The following is a 15,114-nucleotide window of genomic DNA, read 5'->3' on the forward strand; positions in this document are numbered from 1 at the left end:
GTGCTGTTCCATAAAAGGATTGCGCGGGTCAACAGGGGAGAAAAGACAAGGATTTCTCAATGCTGCTACACCGCTTGTAATGTCGTTAAAAGATTAAACATATTTGTCGAGGAAAATTAAATCAGATTAAAGCCAGCTCTTATCGCTTGGAAGGAAACACAAAGTCAAGGTGCCAGCGTGCTGGGTGCCCGGCAGCGCTCTCCAGCAGCGCTCCTCTGCGCTCGCCCTGCATTTCAGGAGCGTTCAGCACGGCCCCATGCTGCTGCCCACTGGCTCTTGGCCACCCTGTCCCACCAGCCACGAGCTCCTTTCCTTCAGCCAACCACAGCCGTGAGCCTCAGGCCTTACCCAAGGCAAAGTCTCGTAGGGTTCGTTATTTTTATTCCCTTCCTGCACCGGCAATCAGGCAGACAGGCTTTTGGTTTCCTAGCAGGTGGTGAGAGCTCCTCCGTGCAGCACAAGCTCCTAGGAATTTGTTGTTTTCCCGGCCTTTTTGGTGCAGAACAAGTCAGCAACCTGCGTGGCAAGCGTTGCACCAGCTCCTCCCGAGTAAACGGGCACCAAAGACGCCAGACGTGCAGGGGTGGAACTGGTGTGAGACGGAAGGACCAAACCCTGCAGACACAGGCAGAAGAAACCAGCAGCTAACGCAGAGACGGCCACGAACACGGTGCTGCTGCTGTGCCAGGCTGCCCCTGCGCCCCGGGGAGCTGCCGCCCACGGCCAGACCCTCTGCGTCCTCGTGCGGTACATCCAAGCAGGCTGCCTGCGAGGAGGAACACGGCCCTAAAATGTTTATGGCAGCTACAGCAACTTCAGACAGAGCAAATAAATGCTCCAGGATTAAAACCTCAACAACTTTAAAGAGAGATCAGCTCCTTTTAATTCATTTAGAAATACTTCTGCTGGCGTTTTCCTTTAGCTGGCCGTATTCTCCCACTAATATTTGCACAAACGCCTGCAACCACATCAATATTCCGTCTTTCTGTTTAAAAACCCCAGCGTTGTTGGATTTTATTTTTACCACCCAGTGTGTGACACAGCCAAACTGGGAGGTTGGAGGCAATGAAGACGAAATATAATTTGGGCAAACACTTGCCAGAGTCGTGTGTGGCACCCCTGGAAGCTCCCCTGCCACAGCCATACGTGTCTCCTCCTTCTGCAGCACCTCTCGGGAAGCCTTGGTCATCGTGTCAGCAAAATCCATCGGGCAGGAGATCAGCCAGCTCGCATGGGACAGGGCTGGGAATCTGTTAGCACGCTTCAATTTTAGTACCTACCCACCATGTCCTAGCAGAGAGAGGGATTAAGAAAAGCTGCATGAATAATAGGAACTCTAATCATCTGTTGAAGTCTCTGTGTGCTCAGATCCCTGCAAAAAGTAATTAAAATCACAAACTTTGCTCAGCGCTGTGGGGAATTGAAGCTAATGAACGAATGCGTTAATTTATACCAGAGCTTTACTGCCGCTACCGGGGAAGGAGAGGCAGGAGCCACCCTTCCAAGCACTCACACTGGGCTGGGGGCCTTGTTGTGAGCGTAAACATCAGGAAACCACAGGCTGGGAGCCGAGGAAGGAGAACCCTGCTTCCTTCCCTGCCTTGGGGGACTGGGGCACATGTGGGTGTCCCTAGGGAAGGCACAATGGGGTAGGGATGGCACCAGCTGGAGAACGAAGCTGGTGAGCAGCTTTCCCAAAGCAGAAGAGGCAGGGAGGAGCCCAGCCCACACATGCCAGGCAGGTGGAAATCCCATCCATCACCCCATCCATCGCCCCGGCCAGGCTCCTCCAGGGCAGCTCCAGGCTGTGCGAGGGCTGGCACTGCTCCCAGCACCTGCCTTACCCCTCACTGCCAGCTCCATCCCGTACATACACCCACCCGCAGCACTGACAGCCCCTGCAGGTCAGGGTTTGTGCACAGGACCCTGTGTGGAAGGCTCTGCTCTTGCCCCTCGCTCGGTTCCTTCCCCAGTTTTCAAAAGCCAGAGATATTTTGGATGAATTCCTGCAGCAAATGCCCCAACCTTCCCAGAGCTGCCAGCAGTGAGGGAGGAAGCAGTGGAAAGGGGCAAATCCAACCGGGGGGACATAAGCACCAAGAGCAGGACTGATAGGATTAAAACCAACCTGCTCTGCTGCGAGGTGTGCAGCCCTCGAGAGCCTTTCCCCTCCGGACCTCGGCTGCCGACAGTGCTTGCAGGTGCAGCAGCTCCTCCTCTCCCGAGTCCTGAGGATTTTTGAGTCCCTGGAAGCTGCTCGCACTCGACAGAGATGCTGGAAGTAACCGCGCAGGCGTGCGATGGATCAGTGTGAAAACGCCTTTTTTTTTCTTTCCAAAAGGAGGCAGAGGACAGACTGGCTTTGCAGGGCCACAGGCTATTTTATGCTTAAGCCTGTGGAGAAAATCTGGAATGCAAACTTCCATCAGCATCTCCAGCAGGTGCCCAGGGCAGTTCCCTTCAAGCTTCAGCTCCTCCACTGCAGCAGCAAAGGGACAGATCCTCGAACAAAGGCTTCTTTTAGCTACAGTGTTAATAAACACTTTCTGAAAGCATTAATAAAGAGGCTCTTTACGGAGCCTGAGGGAAGTCCCCCCCGTTCCTCTCAGCTCGTTGCATTTCAGCTTGGAGATCAGGTGGAGCTATGAGAGCAGAGGGTTCATTTGCCATACACTTTTCTGTTTGTTTTTTTTTTTTTTTTTTCCTACTCCAAGTAAATAAACGCAGGCTTCTACTCATCACAGCAAAACAGCAAAGTTTATGCCTTCCTCTCCCTCACTCCAACGCCCGTGCCAAGGAGGACCAAAGAAAACCTTCTGACAGCCCCAAGCCCCCGAGCCCTGGCCCTCAAGAGCTCGGCTCCAAGGCTAACGGAGGTGTTTGGTCTCTTTGCCCAATCAGTGGAATTCCCACAGCAGAAACTCCACCGGGGGAAAGGGACAGCACGAGGCATGAGTAACCACGACAGGTTTCAGGCAGGCTTTGCCGTTTGGGTTCGGTTTCAAAGCTGTGACGACACAACGCCACGGGCGAGTTTGGAGTCGCGGTGCCTCCTGCCAGCTGCAAGCCACGAAGCGCTGCGAGCTGCTGGGGCAGCGCAGGGAGAACGCCCTCCGAGCAGGGCTGAGAGGAGCCCTCCTGCCAGGCAGCTTTCAGTCCTGCGTTTTGTAACTCAGCCTCGTGCCGGCCCCGCTGCGCTTGGCGTGGGATCTGGCGTCGTGCTTGCTCCCGGCTCTCATCCGGCGACGCTCGCGCCCCGTTTCGGAGCTCCTTCGGCCTCCGCTTTCATCCTGCACCAGCAGAACTGGATTGAGGATATGGCAACGAGACAAAACCTGCTGGCAAACCCGAGGAGGAGACGTCAAGCTTTCAAGGAGGGAACGGAGATGGGCCAGGGCATGCCATGGAAACAACGCGTGGAGGGAGAGGTGGGGATCTGCAGCGGGACAGCCCCCATCATCTTCTAGGACCTCTGCCCCAGGGTCCCCAAGGAGGAGGGGATGCCTGGGTGCATCCGAGCTCTCCTCCAAGCTTTTCTCCTCCAGCTGCAGCGATGGCACGAGGCCAGAATACAATCCCACCGTGTGCCCGGGGCAGAGCCCATCCGCAGGGGCTCCAAGGGTGCCTCCAGTGCTCCGAGCTGGGTGAGACGTGCCCCTGCCTCCCGCTCGCCTTCGCTGTAAATCCCCGGGCCCTGCAGCAGATTAATAACTTCCGTCAGGGCTGCAGATCGCCTTTTAATTTCTCTCTTCAGTCATCGTTCTGCTAGCAACACTGACGGTACGTCCAGCCCTGGCTCCTGCCTGCATTTATTTAACCTCAGAACAAAAGCACTTCCAAACAGCGTGACCAAGCCAAGTCCACGAAACCTTCACAACAGGGCCCGTGCCATGTGGGGAGCTGCAAAGTACCCACCTGAACACCCAAAGCAACCATTCCAAGAGTACAACATGCAGGAACCTTGTCCAACAGCAGACCCAAATCCTCTTTAAATAGGTAAAAAAAAAAAGAGTTAAAATAAGCAGGACGCCCATGGCAGCACCATGGCTCCCAGTGCGAGGAGCCCTCGTGATGCCCACTCCCCATCCTCGTCCCCACCTCGCCATCCTGTAGCTTTATCACCAGGCAAAGGCCACATCTGAGCAAAGACCCCAAACCCAACCCACTGCCCCGTGGGGTCAGAGTTGAGCCCTGCATGGCATCACCCTGGGAATCGCAGCAGAAGGCAGCGGATGTGGTTCTGGACTGGAAGAGTCAAGCCCCAGTCAAACACGCTCCAACCCTGGGATCAGCAGTAAGAGGGGCATTTACACTTCTTTTCCAACCATCCTCCAATTTGCAGGGGCTCTGTAATTCCCCTGGTTTGAACAAAACATGGACAGACTCTGGTTTGGTGTGGCCAATGTCGTATGCACTCCTAAATGCGTTACCTGGCGCTGCGAGGGATCGGCTCTGTGGCAAGAGCCGCCCAGCTCACACACCCCGCACCTCACCAAGCTTGGGGCACTGCTTCGAGGCTGAGGGACCACATAAAGGGACAGAAAGTGGAGAAGAGAAAGAAAAGGATTGATTCCCCCCTCTGCAAGCTCAACCTCAGCACCCACACCTCTTCCAGAAGCTTTTCAAGGGGTTTGTAGCTCACAAAGGGTGACAGCCGCTGCTGCGGGCACCCCGACACCTGAGCTGGGTGCTGGGGGCAGGTCCCCCCTGCTCCATCCCACCCAAATCCCACCTTGCTCGGCAGGGCAGCCAGCATCTGAACGCCCCCTTAAAAGACAACTCCATCACTTGTCTCTTTTCCATTTCAAATGGATTGGGCTTGCTCAAAAAGCTTCCCCTGCAACAAAACAAGCGCGACACGGAAGGGAAGGGAAGACCCAACGGCAGGGCGTCAGCGATAACTCACGTCAGCAGGCGCGCTGCTGACAGCTCACAGCAAACTTCCAGGAGGAAAAAAAAAAAAAAATGCTCCGAGCAAAATAGTTAAGTCCAGACAAATGTTTGTCGTTCATTATCTGGAGTCAAGCGTGGATTTCTCAACACCGCAGCCGAGCCAAAGGGAGCGCGTTAATAATAAAACATTTTCCAGGGAGCTCCACACCGGGCATGCAGCCTGCCCTTGAAGGGAGAAAGGCAGGAGGCAGGTGGAGCCTCTGTTTGCTTTTCCCCGATAACAGGTACTGAGCTGTCCACGTCACGGCGCTTTATCACCAGCTGGAGTCGTTGGCACGGCCTGGCTCCAGCTGCTCCCCGGCACATGGTGCAGGGGACAGCACGCAGGGTGCCGTGAGACCCCCAGTCCTGCCCCAAAACGGGGATGGGGCAGCGCTCAAAAGTGAGGCAGATCCCCTAAAGCCTCCCCCCAGGCACTGAGGACTGGGGAAGATCTGGCCCCAGGAGGAAGGCAGAGCAGGACGGGGTGGCTGTTCCAAGCCAGGGCAGCCACAGCCCAAAGACATCTGATGTGTTCACACCAAACAAGCCAACAACCAGCCCAGAAAGGAGCCAGCACGCTCCAGCCCATGGCACAGATGTCCTGTGAGCCAGGAGCTCGGTTTGTAGGAATCTTACCCCAAAATCCTGCTCGCTGCAATGCTCCTGATCCCCAAACAGACAGCTCTGCCTTCAGCTTGGTACCTCCCTGCTTTGAGGCAAGGGAGGAACATCAAGGATGGTTTTTTAAAGAAGTGTATAATGTTGTCTTTGTTCCCAGCGACAAAAGGCAAGAGTTACGGCTGGCAGAAAAAGGGATTTTCTATCCCACAGGAAGTTCAGCCTTCAAAAATATATATCTGTGTATATCTGCTTGGAAAGAGGGAGGGAGGAAAGCAAATCGCTGAAGGTTTCATGGAGCAAGAAGCATTGAAAAGCTTGGTGGGAACAAAGTGTTGAGATTAAACTGGTTTCAGTGGAAAAATCCACAAACGGAAAAACAATCTTTTACCTAAAGATAGATATTTTGCTGATCTCTACAAAAAGCCCTGTTCACAGGAGGGAAAAAAGCCTCACTTTAAAGGTTTTCAGCGCACGTTCCTGAAAAGCGCAGTGAAGATGCAAAGCAGGAGAGCATCCTCACAGCCCTGCTACTCCTGGCACGCGGCGTGCCCCGAGAAAAGCTGCAGTGACAAACCCTCGCCACAGATCGAGCAGGTGGGAGACAGGGCAGGAAAAGAGTAAATAAATAAAAAGCATCCATCCGCCCTCTGCTTTGCCCTCGGGGAAGGGAAACGACGATCCTCGGCTCCCAGCTGGTGCTCCTGGAGCCACCTCCTGGTTCCCACCCCGGGTCCTACGGGAAGGGCGAGCTCAGCCCCAGCGGCACCACGGTGGCATTCCCCAGGATGAACCTGGCCATGACCACATCTGGCCCCACAGGGAGGGAAGCTGCGGGTCCAGCAGATGCCACCCTGGCAATTAAAAGCCATTTTGTTAATAGAGACCAGCCCCAGACATCCCGTGACAGGCTACCAAAAATATTCATTGTGCCTGCCCCATTCCGGCCGGTTTCTGCCTCAATCAGGTGTCGCAGGATGGGTGCTGGTGCTGAGCACCAGGAGGGCTGCAGCAGCACCTCGGCGGCCCCAAAACATCAGAGCAGGCAATTCCGAGCAATGAAATGCTCAAATTAATAGCAATAAAGCCTAAGTGTGCCACGTGCGGGCGGCAGAGCGGTGCTTGGGGAAAGGAGCCGCGAGAGCTTAAAAACCAGCACAAGATGGGACCGCTGGGAGGGGGGGGGGGGGGGGAAAAAAGCACCAAAACAAACAGTCCGTTTCGAGAGCATTTCCACGAGCAACAGAAACGAACCCAGGAACGCATCGGAGAATAATCATTTAGCGCAGATCAAACAGCAGAAGTCGCACATTAAAAATACATGCAGCATTAATCAGCCACGCGGAGCCACACAGCACCATTTCCATAAATAATGCGGGATCAAAGCAGCCCAAGCAGCGCTATCAGTTAATTTAGGCAGCCAGTCAGTCAAAATCGAGGGAAGCTGCCCGAAAACGGCATAATTCGCCAGGAATAAAGCAGCTGGGAAGCAGCACGACCAGTTCAACAGGAGAAGGCTACCGGCAGCCTCGTAATTACACGGGGCGATGCCAACGGATGGAAATGAAGGGTTAACGTAGCTTCCAAAATAAAAACGGGGAAAAAAAGGAAAATAAATGTAACTTGGGGCATATGGAGGTGTATCTGGTCCGGCGATGACTGCCCCAAGCAGCAGGATGGGGCCAGCTGGGAGCATCCCATGGTACCGGTCCCAGTTTGGGGCTGGATGGTGGCGGTGGGAGCACGGACGGGGGGACCCCGGCTGCCCGGGGAAGGCTCCGCCACCAACAGCCTCAAACACCCCCGGACCCCTCCGTGAAATGCCTGTGTCATTAAGGCTTTTGCTGAAAGACTGCAGAGCCATTTAGCTGGCTGGTTTTTAAGGCAGGCATGCGGAGCAGCGCGGGCTATAAATAGCAGAGCTGCTTGCCTCGTCATGTTTCTGCTGGCTTATTTATAAGGACGTGGGGCGAGTGAATTAAAAAGGATGCAAGGAACGGCCTGGGCTTCTCCCTGGTTTCACGGCTGGCCCGCATCAAGAGGAAAACCTCAGGGGTTTTTGCTTTTTTCTTCTTCCAGGCAAGGCAAGCACCCACCTTTCACGCCCAGACCCCGAACCGGTTCCATTTACAAGGCAAATTGCGGCTCAGACAGCAGGTGCTCCCGGAGCCCTCCCTGCAGCAGCAGAAGGCAGAACTGAGAGCTAGCACGAGTTCCTTCAGCATGGGAAGATCCAGGAGAGCATCAGCCGGAGCAGGAACCCAGCCCTGCCCGCGGCTTGTCACGATGTACACAGCGAGCTTCCCCCGGGACCCCAGCGGTGACAGGGACCCCCCTGCCGGGGGGCTCCGCTCTCACCATGGGGTGCAGGAGCTGGACCACGTCCCCAGCATCCCCAGCTGCCAGCCAGCAAGGAGATGGATGGGGACAGCAGGAGGCGGCGTCCCCAGCACGGGTGACTTCCCCCCAGGGAGGGGTGGCAGGGGACAGGCGCTGATGGAAGGTTTCCTATTGAACAAGGAAACAATTTTAGAAATGTTCTGTCTGAACAAAGGAGGGATTCAATTATTCCGAGCCCAGAGCATCTTGGTGAAAACGCTTTCAGGCTGACACGTTTAACCAAACAAAAGACCCTCCCGGACAGGCCCTGCTGGGATTTGGGGTGTGTTTCCCCGCAGCAGGGACCCGGGAGCCCCCACTTTTGACCCCGGGGATTAGCACCAAGTCCAAGGGCAGCACCTCGGGGGGGTCTCAAGGCTCAGGACCCTCGATTTGACTCAAAGCAATGGAAGAACAGCCATGTAACCGCGTTATTTCAGTCTGGCTCGACCTAAAAGTCAAATTAAAAATAATAATAAATTAAAAAATAATAATAATAATTTCCTGCAAAGCTCAAACCCTGGTTCCCAGCCAGCTGAAGGAGCCTGGAGGAGGCTGTGTTCTCCTGGGGGTGGCGCGGAGCCACGCGGCCCCCCCAAGGCCGGGCAGATGGCGAGCCTGCAATCCCGCCTTTGGGTCGCAAACCACATTAACATCCCCTGCCAATTATGAAGCGCCAGACTCGGCCCCCCCTCGGCCCCCATTCGCACCCAGCGATGCCTCGCACAAGGCAGCCCCGCAGCCGTGCAGCGGGGGCTTCCCAGGACCCCTGAATCGAGCCCTCGCCCTCGCCGCAACCTCACTGAAAAGCCGAGCGAAGGCTCTGGTGCTGCGCAGCCCTTCAGCATCTCCACGTTTTCTGGTTTTATTTTAAGTATTTGCCAGAGGGAAGGCAGAAAGAGAGCTCCCAGCCAGATGGCTGCGAGAGAAATCCATGCCTTGCAGCCGGCACAGGCGCGGTGTCCTTCGGAGGCTGGCAGAGGCACGGCGCTGCCTGGACCTCCGCGGCACCAGGAGCAGTCTGGGGCTGCAGAAGCACATCCTGCAGGCGGTGGCATCAACGCTGCAAATACTGCAAGTGGCACCATGACTTATCCCTGGGTATTTATAGACCAAAAAGCTCCGAAATCTTTCCCCCGACCTCAGCAGATGCGCGCCTCCAGTCCTCGGGGCTGACTTGTTCCCTGCTCCCAAAGCCTGCCCGTCCTCGGCCTCGTGCGCTCGCTGGGGCACGGCGTTAGGATGCTGAGCATCACCTCCTGCAGCACCGCGTCCACACAGACCCCACTGGGCCACAACCACCCAGCAGCCCATGGCAGAGCCCCACAAGGACTGGGGTCCCCCCAAGACACAGCTATCCGTCCCCCGAGGTCACATCCTGGGGATGAGCCAGCCCCGTGCTCTTGCACCTTCATCCTTCACCCTCGGGTCCAGCTGCACCCCAGTGGGATGCTCGGGGTGAAACCAGTCATGGTCCCACACTCTGCCACAAATTTCCCGGTTGTTTGGACACGCACGACCCTCGTACCTCCAGCACAAACCACAGCAGCCCCGTGGCTGCCCACAAGTCGAGGCTCAAACCTCGGCTCTGCCGCCGGTCTCATCCGCAGCCGCCCTCCTTTGGGGTTTTGGCTCCTCCGTGGCAGAGGCTGGCGGGGGCCTCCCTGTGGGGGTGTCTGGGTGTCACTGACAGCAGCTGGTGAGGAACTTCAGCACAGCCCCGCTGCTTGCCAGCTCTTCCCATCTCAGTTTTCCCCCTGGCAGTGACACGATGCTGCCCAGCCCCAGAGATCAGCCAGAAGATAAAAGCCAAGTCCCAGCGCTGCAGAAGGAAGCCACCAAGTGAGATCTCGGATGCGCCATGGGTCTTCCCCAAAATATCCCCATCTTTATGAGCATGGCTAAGGCCAAACGTCTCAAAATCTTGAGTCGGGACAGTTGGCTGCATCTGATTCAGGAATGATTCAGACACGGGAGCACAGAGGCAGGGAGGAAGGCAAGGGAGCGATGAGGGAGTGGTAGGCAACATCGCTGCATTTTAAGCTCAAGGTAAAACCCCAGGATTTATTCCTCAAAGAAAGGCTCTGACCTGGCTGCTCCTGTACCAATCCCATGTATACGAACACCTTCGTTACCGTGAGCTGCCACGCCTCTAACTTCATTTCCATTTCTTTAACAAAAATCCAAACCCGCTGACATCTGGAAGCCCAGCTCGGTGACCACACCGAGGTACAACTGAACTGCACACGAGGGAAGCTGAAGCCACCTTACCCAGCACTCAGCAGGACCCCTCCACACCCCCTGCCCTGCCCTGGACATGAGATAAAGCACTGCAGGCACAGGGAAAAGGGAATCTTGGGGCAGAATAACCTGTGCCAGAGGCTGGACAGGGAGAGGCGAGGACAAGGGCACACACAGAGCTGCAGAGGGGGCAGCACAGGTGAGATTTTCCCAAATCTGCCTTCAGCCACCGTGATGCCCGTGTCCCACCGTGCGCCTTGCCTCAGCACAGGACGCCTACGTGCCACTCACCGCCCTGAAACCAGGCACTGCCCGCCCTACAGCTGCAGCACGAACTGCCCTTTGGCCCTTCCTGCTGCAGGGCTCAAGGTGCAGAGCTGAGGGCTCACGGGCACGGCGGGGAGGTCGGGCAGCTGGCTGGAGCGGGACGGGGTGGATACCAAAAGGAGCCGGGACGCAACGTCCTCCAGAGAGACCCTCGTCGTCCAGCAGCGCCCTGCAGACATGGCAGAACAGAGAAGTTTTGTTCTTCGGGCAGGGAAAGCCCGAGCGGGGCCGTGCCGACCGCAGGAGCCGCGCATCCGAAGAGCAGCAGCCCTCCTGCTCTGCTGAGGAGGAAAATGGCAAGCCTCCACCGCCGGCGTCACAGATAAGGCAGGGGATACTTCTAAGCCTGTCTCCACAAACACGAGGATTAGCAATTTACTTCTCTTCCAAACAAAATCCGGGATTTTAACGCGATCGCGGGATTGGAAAGAAAAATAAACACTGTGCAACTGGACGAGGGGGAGAACGAGAACAAAACAAGCAGGCAGCTGGGCAGTAGCTGAAGCACTTCTTGAATCAGTGAGGAAAACGAACTCAAGTCAGAACTGAAGTCTCGGTAGCACCGACCAAACCCTGAACCTGAGGGCTCTCACCCCAATTCCTTATCACCAGTACCCACCAGCATTAAGCCCTTTCTAACACCCATCCCAACAGGCCCACTTCCCTCATGGAACAAAAAAAAAGGCATATACAGCATTAATTCCCTACCCAGGGTTGAAAAAGCAACCCTGAACACATGCCTGAAAACCCACCCTGCCACGCCAGTGAGGGTTAATCCCAACCCGCCGTGCTAACGAGCAAGCAATTAGCCCCCGGAGGACACGGCACAACCTGCACAGCACCCGGCGCTGTGAAGGTGCCAGGGAACAGCTTGGGGCTCGGTGGGCTGTGGCTATCAATAACAGGACCGGGCACCAGGCAGGGCCACCCATGGGCACCCTGGGGCCACCGCGATGCTCGGCCCCACCGGGGGGATGCGGGAGGTGAAAACCCGCCCGATGCTCGCTTGTGGGACCCACCGTGGGATGCTGACTGCCCGAGGGGTCCCATCGCGGTGCCATGGCTGAAATCAGTTTTGATTTAAGGGAACGCAGCCCCTGCTGTCCTTATCAGCAGCTCCCACTGTTAAACCAGCCTCTCTCTTCAGGGGAAAGCATAAAGACCCAAACCGCAATGGAAAGAGATGGAATTAAAGCCTGAAACCGCGAGGACGCAGCCCTTCAGCTGTTCCAGGCGAGCCAAATAAAGCAGGTTGAGCGGCGGCACTTGCTCACGCCGCTACAGCTCACGGGGCAGCAGGATGCTCGTGGCGTTAGGGGATGCCCAGCACACCTCTAATGAATCCAGCACCACTGGGGCCGGGAGAAAAATAAATATGGAGAGAAAAAAAAAGGAGAAGGAGGCGGAAGGAAGGAGGGCTAACAGCATCTGCGTGTGCCTGAACATAAAGGGGCGAGGCCGAGGCGGTGGGAACAGGGGATGAGGTGGGGAAGGGATGGGAGGGATGGGAGGTGGGGGGGGGACAGGGGAGGATGGAGGGGGACAGGAGGGGACAGGGAAGGATGGGGAGGGGGACAAGAGGGGACGGGGAAGGAAGAGGGGAACAGGGGGTGACAGGGGGTGGAGAATAGGGGACAGGGGAGGACGGGGGGGACAGGAGGGGGACAAGGAAGGACTGGGGAGAGGACAAGAGGGGATAGGGGAGGATGGGGGGGGACAGGAGGGGTCGGGGGAGGACAAGGGGGGACAGGAAAGAGACAAGGGGAGAACAGGAGAGGGTGGGAGGAGGGAAGGGGGTGACAGTGAGAAGGGAGAGGGTGACAGGGGAGGGAAGGGGGTGACAGGGGGAGGGAAAGGGGGTGGACAAGAGGGGATAGGGGAGGATGGGGGGGGCAGGAGGGGTCAAGGGGAGGACAAGGGGGGGACAGGAGAGGGACAAGGGGGAGGGAAAGGGGTGACAGGGGAGGGAAAGGGGATGACAGGGGAAGGGCAGGCGGCTCCATCCCCCCTCCAGGCATCCCCCCGCCGCTCCCCACCCCCGCACAGACACAAAGGGCCCCGTGTTCCCCTCCCCACCCCCCCCGCCCCTCACCTGCGGGCCTCCCCCCCGCGGCCTCCTCGTCCTCCGCCGCCTCCTCGTCGTCCCCCTCGGCCTCCAGCTCTCCCTCCGCTCCCTCCTCCCGCCGCTCCGGGGGCGGCTCGGCGGTACCGGGGCCGGGCCGAGCCCCCCGAGCCCCAAGGGCTCCGTCTGCCGGGGTCCCCCCGCTACCGCTGCCGGGCTCGGGGGGGAGCGGAGCCGCGGGGCAGGGCGGAGGCGGCGGCCAGCAGGGCGGCGAGGCAGAGCAGGGCGAGCCCGGGCGCGGGGCGAGCCCGGCGCCTCATGGTGTCACGCAGCGCTCCGGCCTCCCGCCGCTCCGCCCTCCATCAGGACCGCGGGGCCGGGCCGGGCGGCGGCGGCGGCGGCGGCTCCCCCGCTCCCGCCTCCCTCCCGCCCGCCCGCCTCGGGGCCGCCGCTGCCCCAGCGCCCCTCAGGCGGCGCCCGCCGCGCCCCGGCCCCGCTGACAGCGCCGCGGCCCCGCCCGGCCAATCGCCGCCGCGCCCGGCCTCGCGTCGACGCCGGCTTCGCGCCGCGCAGCCAATGGGAGGGAGAAGGGGGCGGGGAAAGGGGCGGGGCCTCGCGCGCGGTGCGGGAGCTATGGGGGGGGGGGGGGGGGGGGGGGGGGGCGCTGGGCACGGCGCTTTGTACGCGGGGCGGCCTCAGGCGGCCGTGCCCCTGCCCGCGTTTCGTGCAAATTTCAGCTTTTTCCACATTTTTCATTCTTGTGCTTGTCATATTTTCCCATTTTTTGTGGGTTTGGGGCTTATATTTTTCTATATTTTGCGTTTTCATGGCTCGTATGTTTATGTATTTTATGGCTCATATGTTGTATATTTAACATTTGATAGGTTTATAGCCTTTATTTTTATTTTTATACATATTTTATTTCATATTCTTTATTTTTATTTTTATACATACATTGTATACATTTTTTTTTCTATATTTAATTATAGGATCATATATTTGACCTTTTCCAATATTGTATATTTTTATGTATTTTATGTCTTGATGGCCTTTATTTTTATTCATATTTTATGTTTATATTCTGTATTTTTATACATATATATTTTAACTTTTTATAAATTTGATCATAGAATCATTGATTTATATATTTGATCTTTTTCTATATTTGATCCCTTTCTATACATATTTTATATTTATATTGTGTATTTTTATTTTTATACATATACGTTATATATTTTTTTATAAATTTGATCATGGTATCATTGAATCATATATTTGATCCTTTTCTATATTTGATCCTTTTCTATATTTTATGTTTGTATGGCTTTTATTGTTATTTATATTTTATATGTGTCTATTCTGTAGCTTTATACATATTATATGTTATATATGTAATATTTTTATATTTATATATTTTATGTGTTGATGGTTTATATATCTATATTCCGCATTTTTTATTTTCATATATATCATACTTTATATATTTTATATTTTCATGTGTTTTATTTCGAAGCCAGGCCCACGCATGGTCCTGTTGGGAGCCACCTTGGCCTGTCCTGAGGAGCTACGGCAGCACAGCCTGGGGGGCAGAAAGCCTGTGGATACGGATATTAATTAATTATTAATTATTAATTATTAACAGTGCCCCGCTGGCCCACTGCTACCTCACGCGCACCGGAGACTGGTGCCTCACAGATCTGTGGGATGGGGAAAATGCATCAGCGATGCCAGGTTGTGGAGCAGCTCGTGGGGGCCATGCAGAGCTGGGTGGGCAGTGGTCACCCCCCTACACCCCAATATGCCCCCATACACCCCCCTACACCCCAATATACCTCCATACATCCCCCTACACCCCAATACACCCCTCACGCCCCGCTGCAGGAGGGGCGTTGTGGCATGACACGCGGCACACAGCGCCTCTCTGCCACCCGTCCCCATCCCATAGGGATGTCCATGGACGAGCATTGGAGCCTCTCGTTCCTCTGGGAGCCAACACGGGGCTCTTGGGGCTTAGACAGCCTCACCTGTGCCCACCACACATCCCAGGCCATGAGCCCCTCTCTAGCACAATATTTTGGATTTGTCTACGAGGGAAACGCTGTCGGCGTGGCTGCTCCGGGCGCTGTAACTCGCTACACTTCCCCCAAATCCATCCCCTTCTCAGAAATGAATGGGGCTTTATTCCGGCCCCATAATATAATTATTATTCCCCAGCAGCTATTGCCGAGCCATTTCCCCCAACCCTTCTGGGCCTGGCTTTGTGCGGGCACTGCCCCGGGGAGCGGGGGCTCCCCCCTGGGGGCACGCAGCTGGCGGAGGGGGCGGTTTGCTGCTCCTGGGTCTCCCCCAGCCTTTCCCACCAGGTTATTGTCTACGAGAATAGGAAGGAAGAAGCAGAGCAGAGGAACGATCGTCAAGGAGCGGGTTGTCTGGAACAAAGAAATTCCTTACTTTTAAATAAAAGCCGTGCAGCCTCGGTGGCTGCCCCGATACCACAGTCGGTGCTGCAGGGATGGACAGCCCAGCTCCCGGCTCCTGACAGAGGCATGAGC

The 15,114-nt window shown here is 56.1% G+C and overlaps 1 protein-coding gene across 1 annotated transcript in view; it reads right to left on the reverse strand.

Moving 5' to 3' along the window:
* Window positions 1–14,404, reverse strand: part of MEGF9 (multiple EGF like domains 9) — a gene marked incomplete at its 5' end in the record, with an annotated part of 43,261 nt that extends 28,857 nt beyond the window's left edge. Inside the window, 2 exons of the mRNA XM_084298806.1 lie at window positions 12,593–12,877; window positions 14,395–14,404. Of these exons, the coding sequence (XP_084154932.1) occupies window positions 12,593–12,877; window positions 14,395–14,404 (295 nt within the window). The remainder of the gene's footprint in view (window positions 1–12,592; window positions 12,878–14,394) is intronic.
* Between the last annotated feature and the right edge of the window lie 710 nt (window positions 14,405–15,114).

This window comes from Netta rufina (assembly GCF_964035555.1).
Source record: "Netta rufina genome assembly, chromosome: 20".
Taxonomy (NCBI): Eukaryota; Metazoa; Chordata; class Aves; order Anseriformes; family Anatidae; genus Netta; species Netta rufina.